Genomic DNA, 13352 nt, shown 5'->3' on the forward strand with positions numbered 1-13352 from the left:
TTCTTATTCCTAGGTCACATCTTACTGGATCCACAGATGCCTATTCGTGCCACACAAAGTATGTGTAAAGTGCCTAAAAAGGCTATATGTTGGCAAGCAAATACCACATCCATTCTTCTCAAATTCCAGCCAACTTATATATCACAGGCTCTGGGTATGATCTTGATACAGAAATCAGACAAAGAAAGAATGTGGGTTGGACTGGTTCAGAGGACAAAGAAAGGGACCAAAGTCAGAAGAATTACATTTGAATGATAAACAAATAAAGAAGGAAGCCAACAACACACAAACAAGTCCCGAAACTATCCAAGAGATCCAGGAAGTGAGCAGTTCCTCGTGTAGCCCATGGCATTTTAAGATCAGCACAGATCACTGTCGTTTCTACAAACAATGTGTGCGGAAACCTTTGAAAACTCAAACACGTCAGCATGAGCATGTCAAAAGTGTTAGCACTTTAATAATAGCTTGCTCTTTGCGGCTTGTTTGGTCAGTAAGCTGGAGGTAGAAACAGAAACAAAGGAAGGTGCTCCTGCCAAAACTCTTCAACCCTCTTGCTCCAGAAAGTTTGTTGCCTTATGCGCAATCAACTGGCTTTGAAAAGCTTGAGAACTAACCCATACAAGGTGGGTCACACTCATGTGGGATGGCTGGCTGTTGGATGCAGCCCCACATACATTGTGCAAAGTGAAACTATTAAATCCATCCTCACAACGGCAACCCCCAACAAACTGATGGTCAGTGCACCTTCGTATTGTGTTAACTATGCATCCCAATTAAAAGTGTCACTAGCTTCCAACACAAAGAACAAACATATTGTTGAGCCTCCCCATTAGACTGTTGTGAACCTTCTTTACCCTGCCTACAGACCAGGCTTATTTGCAGAGACTCAATGGTGAGCATCACTTGCCCACAGCTGCAGGTCAGCCGCGCCTTTTGCCATGAAATACTTCCCATGCCTACAATGCACCCACTGCCCCAGCAACCAAGTGTGCTGGCTTCACTAACAACTCTGTACGCACTTCTTGACCAGTCTGGCTCTTCCAACAATGCCGGAAAGTAGTTATATCATCTAATATATATATATATACACTGAAAAAACCATAGGTTTCACACATGTTATAGTTAGCGGAAATGTTACTGATAAAAAACCAATGAAATTCCCCCGTTATAGTTAGTGCAGGCAACTATAACTCACGCGACCGCAATCCTCTGCTGATGCTAATACTGTATTTAGACACTTATTTGCCCATGTCTTCTTCCATACATTTTTAGCTATACATATATTACAAATATTTTTTTTTCATAAAGACGCATATGTCATCAGCAGAAGATTGCGGTCGCGTGAGTTATAGTTGCCTGCACTAACTATAACGGGGGAATTTCATTGGTTTATCAGTAAAATTTCCGCTAACTATAACATGTGTGAAACCTATGGTTTTTTTCAGTGAATTTGCAAGGTTTTTTAAATGCTAATTCCTAACTATAACGTGTGTGAAACCTATGGTTTTTTCAGTGAATTTGTACGGTTTTTTAAATGCTAAGTTACTTTACGCCATTCGTGGCGTGCGCGCCCACTTAACGCAGTTCGTTCCGTGCGCGCACGGTGCGCTTCGCGCACCGTGCGCGCACAGTGAGCACGCGGTGCGCTTCACGCACCGCGCGCCCACTTTACGCAGTTAGTGCCGTGCACGCACGGTGGGCAAGCGGTGCGCTACGCGCACCGCGTGCCCACGTTACGCTAGATGGGCCATGTACGCACGATGCGCTTCGCGCACCGTGCGCACATGGAGGACATATGATGCACTTCGTTTTGAAAGGTAATATTTTAATTTTTCGTATATGTTATAAGCCATGCACAAATGGTGCCCTTCGGGCACCATTTGCACACGGGGTGGAGAGAGTGTGGATAATTTTTTTTTTTATTATTATTTTTTTTAATATTTTAGTTTAACTCATCTTTAATAAGCCATGCACAAATGGTGCCCTTCGGGCACCAATTGCACACGGGGTGGGTGGGGAGAGTGTGGATAATTTTTTTTTTTTTATAATTTTTTACCGTACGCGTACGGTAAGCGTAATCGGCGAAATTAGCGAAAAAATAAAAATTCCGTTTTTGGCCTTGGGGGATCTTTGGGGACTCCCTCAACATTGCTATGTGTGTGGGAGCTGTCTAAACAGCCCCTTTACATGTTTTTGGGCTTAATATTTTAAACATCACTCTCAGTGCGAGAGAGAAAATGGCGGCCGCCGCTTCCTGGTTTCGGCCGATTCGAATGTTTACTAAGATCTAAGAGCCAATCAGAATCGCGCTCGCGCACGCCACTGTACGCGTACGGTAAGCGCACCGTAAGCTGGCTCAGATATATATATTGATTTAAAGGCTATTTTCTCAGAATCTACTGAACAGATTTACACCAAACCTACAAAAGGCACTTCCTTGACCTGAGGACTACCTCTCTGCCAAATTTCTAGTAATTCTGTTCAGCCGTTCGGGCTGTAGCCCTGTCTAAAGGTCCTATGGAAAAATGCATGGGAAAAACGCGTTTTGGGACCCCCCTTTTATCTCAGCCCCCGCTTGACGAATCCCCCCGAGACTTTCAGGGAAGGAGCGGAGCGGAGCGCCCCACCTATTTTGAAAAATTCGTGAGGATTCGTCGACCGGCGCCAAAGTTATTAAAAATAGAATGTTGCGGATTTCCTATGGAAACGTGGTCCTAACTATAACTACCTACTGGCGACCGCCAGTAGGTAATATATATATATATATTCACTGAAAAAACCATAGGTTTCACACATGTTATAGTTAGCGGAAATTTTACTGATAAAAAACCAATGAAATTGCCCCGTTATAGTTAGTGCTGGCAACTATAACTCACGCGACCGCAATCCTCTGCTGATGCTAATACTGTATTTAGACACGTATTTGCCCATGTCTTCTTCCATACATTTTTAGCTATACATATATTACAAATATTTTTTTTTATAAAGACACATATGTCATCAGCAGAAGATTGCGGTCGCGTGAGTTATAGTTGCCAGCACTAACTATAACGGGGCAATTTCATTGGTTTTTTATCAGTAAAATTTCCGCTAACTATAACATGTGTGAAACCTATGGTTTTTTCAGTGAATTTGCAAGGTTTTTTAAATGCTAATTCCTAACTATAACGTGTGTGAAACCTATGGTTTTTTCAGTGAATTTGTACGGTTTTTTAAATGCTAAGTTACTTTACGCCATTCGAGGCGTGCGCGCCCACTGCGTTATCAACTTTAATAAGCCCTGTACATTTGGTGGCCTTCGGCCACCAAATGTACAGGGCTTATTAAAAAATTGCCGGAAAAAAAATAAAACCGTTTTTGCTCTTGGGGGATGTTTGGGGACTCCCTCAACATGACTATGTGGGAGGGAGTTGTCAAAACAGCCCCGTAACATGTTTTTGGGCATCATGTTTGATAAATAACACTCAGTGCGAGAGACAAAATGGCGGACGCCGCTTCCTGGTTTTGGCCGATTCGAATGTTTACTAAGATCTAAGAGCCAATCAGAATCGCGCGTTTGCGCACGCCACCGTACGCGTACGGTAAGCGTACGGTAAGCGTACCGTAAGCGGGCTCAGATATATATATTGATTTAAAGGCTATTTTCTCAGAATCTACTGAACAGATTTACACCAAACCTACAAAAGGCACTTCCTTGACATAGGGACTACCTCTCTGCCAAATTTCTAGTAATTCTGTTCAGCCGTTCGGGCTGTAGCTCGTTCTAAAGGTCCTATGGAAAAATGCATGGGAAAAACGCGTTTTGGGACCCCCCTTTTATCTCAGCTCCCGCTTGACGAATCCCCCCGAGACTTTCAGGGTAGGAGCGGAGCGTAGCGCCCCACCTATTTTGAGAAATTCGCGAGGATTCATCGACCGGCGCCAAAGTTATTCAAAATAGAATGTTGCGGATTTCCTATGGAAAAGGGGTCCTAACTATAACTACCTACTGGCGACCGCCAGTAGGTAATATATATATATATATATATATTTATTCTGCTCTGCCGATATCGTCACAAAACTCATGGGCCATTGCTCCATGTACCTAAACCATTGCCTGAAAACTGGACATTTTTCTATTCACCCTCCACAATGCACATTCTGTTCTTAACAAATGCTGGCTTTTTGTTTCTCTGACCTCTAACTCTCAGTGCTTTCTTAATGGTCTGCTTTATTAAAACTATACATTTTCCACTTGCTCATAAGCTTGAAAATGTTATTATACGGCCAGGAAAGTACAGACTAAAGAACTGTATATCCTTACTGTTATGCCGTGCTGTGGCGGCGGTGTGGAGTAAGGGGAACAATGTAGCTCACAGGATGTGACTTTAGAAGGGACAGGAGTGTGTCAGCCATCACCCATTGGCTGAGCAGTATGTGGCACAAGCTTTTCAAGGAAGAGTGATCGTAAGGGGGGTATGTATATATATACGTTTCCTTAAAACAGATCACATTACTTCCCTCCCACTTGAAATTCTAAAAGAATGGAGGTTTATCGATGCAGAAGAGGTGGCAAAGGGCATGCAGGAGACAGGATCTTCACTGGTGATGGCCATGAAAGGACCATCTTAGGCAGGGGTTTGAACTCTAATTTTACAAGATGGAGACTGGTCTCAAATACTAAGTTCTAGTATTTAAAAGAAGTATGACCAATGAGTTTAATTTTGAGCACCCTTCATTCATGATCAGAATCGGAGAACTGACTAGGTCAGGGGACAACCCATTTAAAGAGGGCAAAAGAGGTGGGGGCGCATCCCAAACAGGGCTCCACAGCAGGAAGCAACCGGTATTAAGCATTTTAGTACCAACACAGAACCCGAAATATCCAGAGCCAGGTACTCTGCTCTTCCAAGTTATCACAAGATAACAAGCGCTTCACGAAAAATGTAAATAAAAAAATGAACGGGTCATTTAAAAACAATGCAATTGTCTTGTTAGGCCCGAGGAATGCGGTGTATAGTTGCTCCCAAGCATGCACTGTGCAGCTCCACAACAGCAGCTAGAGGTGCAGCCGTGTTGTTGCCCGTAGCGACAAGACCATCAACAGAACAAAGTGTCCCTTCCGTCCATGTGCAGAAGCTCGACTTGCAAGCAACGCAAGGGTGTAAAGATTGAAAATAACCAACCTCTCAAGAACAAAAATGAACAGGCACTCAGATTGAAATGCTTATAATGGACGCCCGATGCCTTTGCAAGCCATGTCCATAAAGCTTTGGGGAGGGCTGCCTCGCAGCTCTGCCCACCGTCATCTCTAGTCACACCACACCCATAGCCAGACATTAAAATCCAACTCATCCTGGACGCATGGCCCGTTGCAAAATGTGCAAAACAGACCATAGGAGTGTTTTAAAAAAAGTGTATACTGATATCACGTGTGCTGCTGGACGTGTAAATAAGACAGTGCTGCCAAACGTAAAGCAACTGAAAAGCTAGCATTTTTTAATGAGTTTAAGAAGGTGCTAAAGAAGGGAGATGAAAGTAATGAGCATGAAGGAACGCACTTCACAGAGCCCACGCAACCACTTCAAGGCTGTCACACCTTCAATTACGAGACATTCCTTAACGTTCACTAACTCAAAGCGAAACACGATGCCCATCACAACTGAATGCCGGGATCCGCGAATCAGAATGGCCAGTAATGGCCGATTGCAATTTTCAAAATACACACTACATGCAAACTTAACCCATTGTGTGCCGAACCGCCTGTGCAAACAGGGGAAATGCTAAAGGATAAACAGACATGATAAGATAGACAGACAGCCCTGGTGTTGATCACAGTTATCACTGTGTTACAGCAAAGGCAGCTCTCGTGGCCCTGGGCTTCAGCAACAATATCAGCACATCCTTGGAATGTCAACAACGATACAACTTTTGAACTAAAACGCGATCACGGACACTCAGGTTTTCTTGGCATCTTTGTCCCGTGGTCTCTGCCTCTGTATTAAGTTGTGTTAAGGTGATCTGGTGAGTGGTTCCACACCGGAGACACCACCGAGTCCAAGATGCATAGGGGTGTGTAAAGATCAGGCGGTGCCACAATATCTCTCGGTAGTTCCGCTGAACTGAAGAGGTGCTGACTGAACCCTACTCTCCAGTGGGGCGATGAGGCCTACCGCTGCATTCAACCCTATGTTGGCAAAGCGCAGCCAATCAAATCCCTCTGAATGCAGGCCCTGACTCGGGAGCTCCTCTGCAGCTCTCACAACAGACTTTTTGGAGAACAGACTTTTGAAGACGTTTCTACATAGATCAAGGTGAGCCGGATGCACACCAGATTTATATGACCACCCGCTATCCAAATTATGTCCATTTAGAACTACTGGGTGTAAATTTCCTCATGCAGAAATACTGAACGTCAGTCTGTCATGGCTCTCCCAAGACTTACACTGGACGCACAATATAGGGGGCCAGGGGAAGGGGGTGGTGACGGAGATTGCACATTCATGCCTCTATGACAATAATATCCTTGAAACAGTCATTAACACTAAGTTTTGTTCATTTACAGCCCGTGTGGTACACAACCATAAGTCAAGAAAGGTCTAGCATTTAGCACTATTGATTGGTGCCACACTCATGTGACAAAATTCACAGTGCAAACACAAAATCCTTAGCCACATGCCAGCACAATGGACGGAGAATAAGAAAAGTGCCCATGCAGGCTCCGCAGCTCCTGTGAGATGTTTCCAGGAGGCGAGTGATTACTGCCCCCTTGTGTTTGGTCTTCTCTGTTCCAAGTAACCTTAACAACTGAGCGCCCTATCTGATCCAGGAATGACTGCTTCTACAGTTTCACTCTGGTGTTTCAGCGGCACCAGAGCAACAACCTTCGTCACCACCAATAGCCAGAGGAAAAATGGAAAATCACATGTCTCTACAGAAGCACGGGGAGTTGAGGGGGGGGGGGGGGGGGGGGCAATGCCAGCTACGAACAATCAGATTAAAGCGTGTGCAAGGGTTGCCTCTGAACACGACATCTCACTCACACACACACCAGCCCAGCACACTGTCCCAGAATGTTATCACTGCTACGTCCAATGCCCAAGTCACCCTCATATGGTACAGGGGCGCGCATACAGATCTCCAGTGCACATAACTACATCATGGTTGCACAACTTCTCTCCATTTTGTGGAAGTTTCCTTCAGTTTCACAACTGCTAGCCCAAATACTGCCATTTCTCCATGTGCTCACTAATAAAAATACAAATCGCCCACTATTCTGGATCGTGAAACCCCCCAGGTTCTCTTTAACTCCCCTGTGGGAGCTGTCAGGGTTAGGCCAGCGTGCACAGTGCATTCCGGGTGGAGGAGGGCTGATAATATGGAAAATGTGCACTTGTAGCAGAACCCTTGGCGCGGATTTGAGAGGTGCGAGTCCCCTGCTCTGGGGAGGGGAAATACGCGACACTGAGAAAGGGGGACAGTGTACCTCGACATTTGGAAGCACTGGGTATATATATCCTAAACCAGATTTTTGAAAGGATAGGATAAACAGTATGCGGCAACTGGACACAGAAAAGGGCACATACCTCGAACATAAGGGTACCGCTGAACGGATGCATTTTTATAGCGCTTCATACATTTTATAGCGCTTCTTGATGAGGTGCCAAAGGCTTCCAGGAGGTCCAGTGAGGGGGCTATTCTGTTTGTTGTCTATGGGTAATAAAGTATACAGATGTAAGACTGGTCTGTGCGGTAACTGCATTCTTTCTTCCCTGGGGCAGGGGCGACACCCGATTGTGTGTTGGGCTGGTCTCCGGGGTGACCACAGGCTATCAGTCTAGATAATTCAATCCGCCAGGCTACTGCCCTCGCACACGGAAGCACATCTTACACAAATTAAGACAGGCAACTAAACATGCAAAAAGAACCATATTTCAGAAGGAACACAATTGAATTCGTACACAAGAAGCCAATAAACACCTCATAAAGGGCTATACTGAAATACCAATAGTTGGAAGCGCTACACAAATCACTACATAAAGTGCTGGGCTGCACTCGAATAACTGATAGCGTTATACGACTGCCAATAATATATAAGCTGTTATACACAAAAACATAGTGGGTGCTTGACTAGTAACTCGAGTGCTATGCACTGATCGCTGCTACGAACGATGCGTTTCCCAAATTACCCACACACTCTCATACATCCCATGCAGGTGATTTGAAAACGTATGGGCTTGGAAACCGACCCGAATAATCAAACAAAACATTTCACATTAAAACAAACTCCAACATTTTTTTTAAGCTGCGTGTGAACAAAAGGTGGCTGTCCCGTGCCTCCCACGGCTCAGATGTTAAAATGCACACAAGGAAAGATCGTTATGGCATGCAAATGTGCTCCGCGTAGCAGAGGGAGAGGCCGCGGCACCAGGATAAAGGATGTTTGTGTAACGCGCTCATATGACAGCCAGGGAACAAAAAGAAAAAAACACCTGACATCAGCGTGGTCCTTTGACTGCACTGCCAGCAGCCTGCGGAGGAGTGCGGGAAGTGTGAAAGAAGGGGGCTGCCGCTGAGCAGTGTGCAGACCGGGGGTGGGGGGTGCACTGCTCGAACCTTGGCATTCCACTGACCCCAAAAGCCTCCAGCACTGCCGCCTCGCGTGCTTGTGAAGCGCTTCAAGGCACCCCTTTCATGTTTCACAGGCATTCGTCACAGCTCGCGCGCCAGTCCTGAGGTTTCACTGACAAGAGCTCATAAAGCACACATTATATACTTGAAAAGAGCCGTAGTGACAAATACCTGGGGGCAGAGAGAGGGTCGTGGGTGCCCCACTAAAACAACCTAGTACAATGTACCTGTCTGGATCCCAAACAGCAGCGTGACAACGCACAGGTTTCAAAAAGTTGGGAGAAACGCATCCACACGAAGAGCCCATCCGTGCATGCCGTACCACCCACAAGTACTCACATCTTGACTGCATTCACAACATACAACCAGTCGCATGCAATCACCCCCACATACAGGGCACCAGCCCCCCGTTCATCTTCCGCTGCCCACCTGTGCATGCAATCACTCCCCGGCCAGACTTCCCGCTCGTCGCGCGCAGCCACTCGCCAGGCTGCGCGCACGTGCATGCAGAGACCACACTGTCGACTTGATCGTGAAATCTCAGAGCCCACCGGAGGTTAAGGTCACCGACCCCGTGCAACCCACCCTCTCTCCCCTCCCCCCTAAAAATACACCTGAAGCAGATCACATTTCTGCAGAGAACAACGCTGGGAAGTGTTTGGACACTCAGAGCAGCCTCAACGTACAAAACCTAAAATATCGACAGGACAACTGAGACGAGGGCTCTGCAAAAGTTTCCATCAAACATCGCTCTATTGTCGGAGTCTTTCCACCACATGAAGGTGTTTCTTTGTTACCTTCTTCCAATAGCCCAGACCCTCCTATTCCTCTCCCAATAGAGCGCACTAAGAAGCAGCTCGCACCTGCGTGGAGGGTCACCAGCATCAGCAGGCACGGCCCAAGCAGCGCCTCCATGGCCAGAGGGTCCCGGGGTCTCTGGCGCTCTCTCCGCGGCTCACGCTCTTTCTACTCTGAAAGCTGCCACGGGCGAGAATCCGGCTAAACTGCGCTCTACTACGGCTCCGCCCAGCTGTGTGTGTACACAACAGAGGGGACCCGCCCACACCGGCCAACGCGGGACTCGTGGAGGGAGGAAGGCGCCAGCTCCTCCCAGGGAAGGTGCTGCTCCGCCTGCCGGAGAGGCTGAGCCATCCGCCCGCTGCTGCACGGGACACCTCCGGTCCGAGAACTGTCTGTCCCGTCGTCCCAAAGATAACCCAACGCCAGGCAGATGCGCGGTTGTGAGTGCCTCGCTCAAAACTCGTGACTGCACCAGGGGCCTCGAGAACGCTGATTACGACAAGCGGTTGTATAACTCTCATTTCCAGGCGTCTTCAAAGCCACATATTTTTACATTGTCCGACACATTTTAAAATGGGATACCACAGAAGAAACGCGAAGCTGAATTTTCAGGTCACTGGGAATATCGTCCGACAGGCACCTGTCGAAGCCATCATTAAATATTCCTATCTTTGTGGCTGTTTTTGTAATGGGTCTATTTCGGGCGAAAACGTGCAGAATAAAGAGGCCAAGTTAGAGCAAAAGGGCGTTTTATTAGACAGGCATGCAGATGGAGAACACAGGGGCGGTGGGTGAGATTTGAAAGTGGTGGGGCGCAAACGAATTAGCATACAGCACCGTAGCGAGCGAGCGCAGCGAGCGAGCCTGAACCCCAAAAGGGGGGTTTGGGGGGATTACCCCCCCCCCAAGAAAATTTTGGAAAAAAAGAAGAAAAATCGTGCATTTTCAAGCAAATTTGAGAAAGCAGGAAGGTTAATAAAGCAATTGTGAAAGTGCAGTTATTACATTAATAGATGGCATAACATAGGTAGCTGCTTATTCAGTATTACCACAGAGCTTCATACATTCTGTCCTATTATGCTCAGGTGCTGAATTCAGACTATAAGACTCATGGAAATCTCAGCTCTAAGAGTAGAAGAAGTTGCACAGCAGTGTAATGGTTGCCAGGCTCGTTCCGCAGGAGCGTCAGGAACTTGAAGAAAAGTCCACAGTCTTCCCCTACGGCCTTCCGACTCTATTAGAATAGACTCTAGAGTAACGAATGGCACGCAAGGGGAAAACAGGGAAACAAAACAAGGAAAGGCGGGGGAAGAAAAACAGTCTTACAACATACTGAATATTAGACTCTAGAGTAACGAATGGCAAGCAAGGGGAAAACAGGGAAACAAAACAAGGAAAGGCGGGGGAAGAAAAACAGTCTTACAATATACTGAATATAAAAGAGGCAGCGCAATGCGCTGTTACCGTGATTCTGGTTGAGCTGAACTTTGTACACACACTTCACATAGGTCCACGCAAGTACCCCAAATATAAATGGTATAAAGCAGTGTTTCCCAAACTGTGGTCACATTCCCAGGGGGGTCCTCAGGCAGTAATTTTAAAAGCACAAAAAAGTTCCTTGTAGAATCAGCAGTTTTCCAGCAACAATAAAAGTGTCAAGATTACGTCGGTGATTAATGTACCTGCTGGAGAGAGATGAGAGTTGTGTCAAGTGGCAGCTTTGACTTATCTAATGTAGCACAGAGGGTTAATATGCCTACTGCAAAGAACGTGTACCATGCATTTTGAAAAACATTTTTTATGTGCCTAGGTTAGTGGGTTACTGCTTTAGTCACAGATTCTTTTGTTACTGTGCAGTTCATAAGTGACAATAGTAATCTAGCACAGTGACCTATAAACTGTCAAAGAGCTGCTTGCAAGCTGCATGATACAAGTTAGAAACATATGTTTGTTTCAAGTCTTTCATTATCCTAATCCTGCTAAAAAGGTTTATTTGGGTGGAAATACATTTTTATTGTTAAAGTCAATGCTAACCACTGTTATGTTCTGAATCCTGAGTTTGTGCTTCTCCAGACCAAGCACTCTTTAAAAATGCCTACCAGTATGAATAACATGTGAATCCTACACCCTGTAGTCGCATTTGCCTTATGTAACATTTTCTATACACTGATTTACACGTATGAATCATTGTCTCCATGGGGCAGATTTGCAAGAAAATTGACTGTGTGTGTCGCAAGCCATTTGGCTGCGCCGCACTGAGTCACTTTCGAAGCACAGGGATGCGACATATTTACAACAATATGTTGCATCTCTGTGCTTCCCCCTGTGCTGGCGCACAAACTGCTGCCATACGCCTGCACAGGCACATTTGCACCATGGTGCAAGGATGCCTGTGTCGTGGGGAGATTGTTTATGTGCAGGAAGTAACCCTTCCTGCATGTAAACAATCAGAAATGGCGTTTTTCAACTTCTAAGTGTGCTGCATTAGCACACATAGAACTTGCAAAACGTCATTGTTTTACTGATTGTTTATGTGCAGGAAGGGACACCTTCCTGTACATAAACAATCACCAGAGGTAATATCCTGTTTCTATGCGTGCTGCAGAATGCAACATGCATAGAAAGAGGAGAAATTAATAAATTTCTCCAAGTTGCCCCTCCCTACGCCTCCCCTGGGGTGGCGTAGCATTCAGACACATTTCCAGATTTACGATTCCTCGTAAATCTGGAAATGTGTCTGGTTCCATGGGTTATGCGTGGGAACACCCACAGCAACACTCATGGAACGTCCCTTTCACGTAAAGTGCTGTGTGCAATTGGGCCATATTTACAAGACCAGTAAAAGTCACGCAGGGTTGCTTTTCCTGCCTTGGAAATATGGGGCACTAAAATGCGTCACTGGTGCATCACTTTTTGTGACGCACCTGTGGCGCAAGGGGCTTGTAAATCAGCCCCTATATGTGTGTGATTTAAGGTGCTCTGACATCCTTCAATGGTATGAGAGATGTTATAAAACAAATTATATACATGTGACAGAGGGGCTATGGAGAGATGAGAGGCACTGTTGGAGGAGGATAATATGGGAATCATTGAAGAACCCCAACAAAGATTGTCATATCCTGGTGCATAGTAAGGTCATCATTTACTACTCTTTAAAAGCTGATACAATTCAATATATAATGATAAATTTGTTGTAGACTGCACCATTGTTTCCTAAATTGTCTTGGGGGGAGAGCCTCCCAAAGCCCCCTTTGTAGTGGTCAGGCGCACTCACTGCACTAGGTGTGCACTGTATGGGCACTGGTCTGAAAACATTTGCCAGGGCTGCTTTGGGTTTCCAGTCTGGCCCTGGCAGGAGTCTCATACTGCGAAATAAAACCAACCATTTAAAAGTTAGTCATGGAGATGCAGCGCTAACCCTCCTGTTTTTTGCAAATTCTTTCAATATAAAATACTAAAATCCTTAGTAATTCGAGTATCCGTTTTGTGTGCACACGTGTGTTTATTGTTTTCGAATTACTGTTTTAATGTTTGAAATTTAAGTCATACAAATTGCTTGGGGGTCCCCGGCTTCCAGTGGTGACTCAATTGGGGTCCTCAGGAGTAAACAGTTTGGGAACCACTGGTATAAAGGTTTTCGCAATTTGCCAAGGGGAAAGGTTTGATAGGCAACACAAGCAACGAATCGTTCACCCTGCGGGAGACAGGTCCGGCCAGTGAACAAAGGTGAGAAAATCTGTGTAGTCTCCAAATAGAACAAACACTACAAAACTTTTAAAAACAGAGATAACAATGCATTTCTTACCTCAATCAGAATTTTTTGTTTTCAAACAAGTAGCAGCATTCACTTTTTGTAGATGAAATCCGCACGTCTCTCTTTCAGTGTAGCAAACTTGTCAATTACTTTCATGTTGAAGTCCGGTATCTTTTGGACTAGCTTG

At 45.7% G+C, this 13352-nt stretch overlaps 1 protein-coding gene across 2 annotated transcripts in view; it reads right to left on the minus strand.

Moving 5' to 3' along the window:
• The window catches only part of KIT (KIT proto-oncogene, receptor tyrosine kinase), a 109586-nt gene extending 99957 nt beyond the window's left edge, over positions 1 to 9629 (minus strand). Inside the window, exon 1 of one of the 2 annotated variants that reach the window (XM_085642091.1) lies at positions 9474 to 9629. In XM_085642091.1, the coding sequence (XP_085498217.1) occupies positions 9474 to 9525 (52 nt within the window). In that variant the 5' untranslated portion in view covers positions 9526 to 9629. Of the gene's footprint in view, positions 1 to 9407 lie in introns of both variants that reach the window. The other variant, XM_085642090.1, reaches the window with a different exon arrangement.
• Positions 9630 to 13352: the final 3723 nt, after the last annotated feature.

Source organism: Triturus cristatus, chromosome 2_2 (genome assembly GCF_964204655.1).
Source record: "Triturus cristatus chromosome 2_2, aTriCri1.1, whole genome shotgun sequence".
NCBI lineage: Eukaryota > Metazoa > Chordata > Amphibia > Caudata > Salamandridae > Triturus > Triturus cristatus.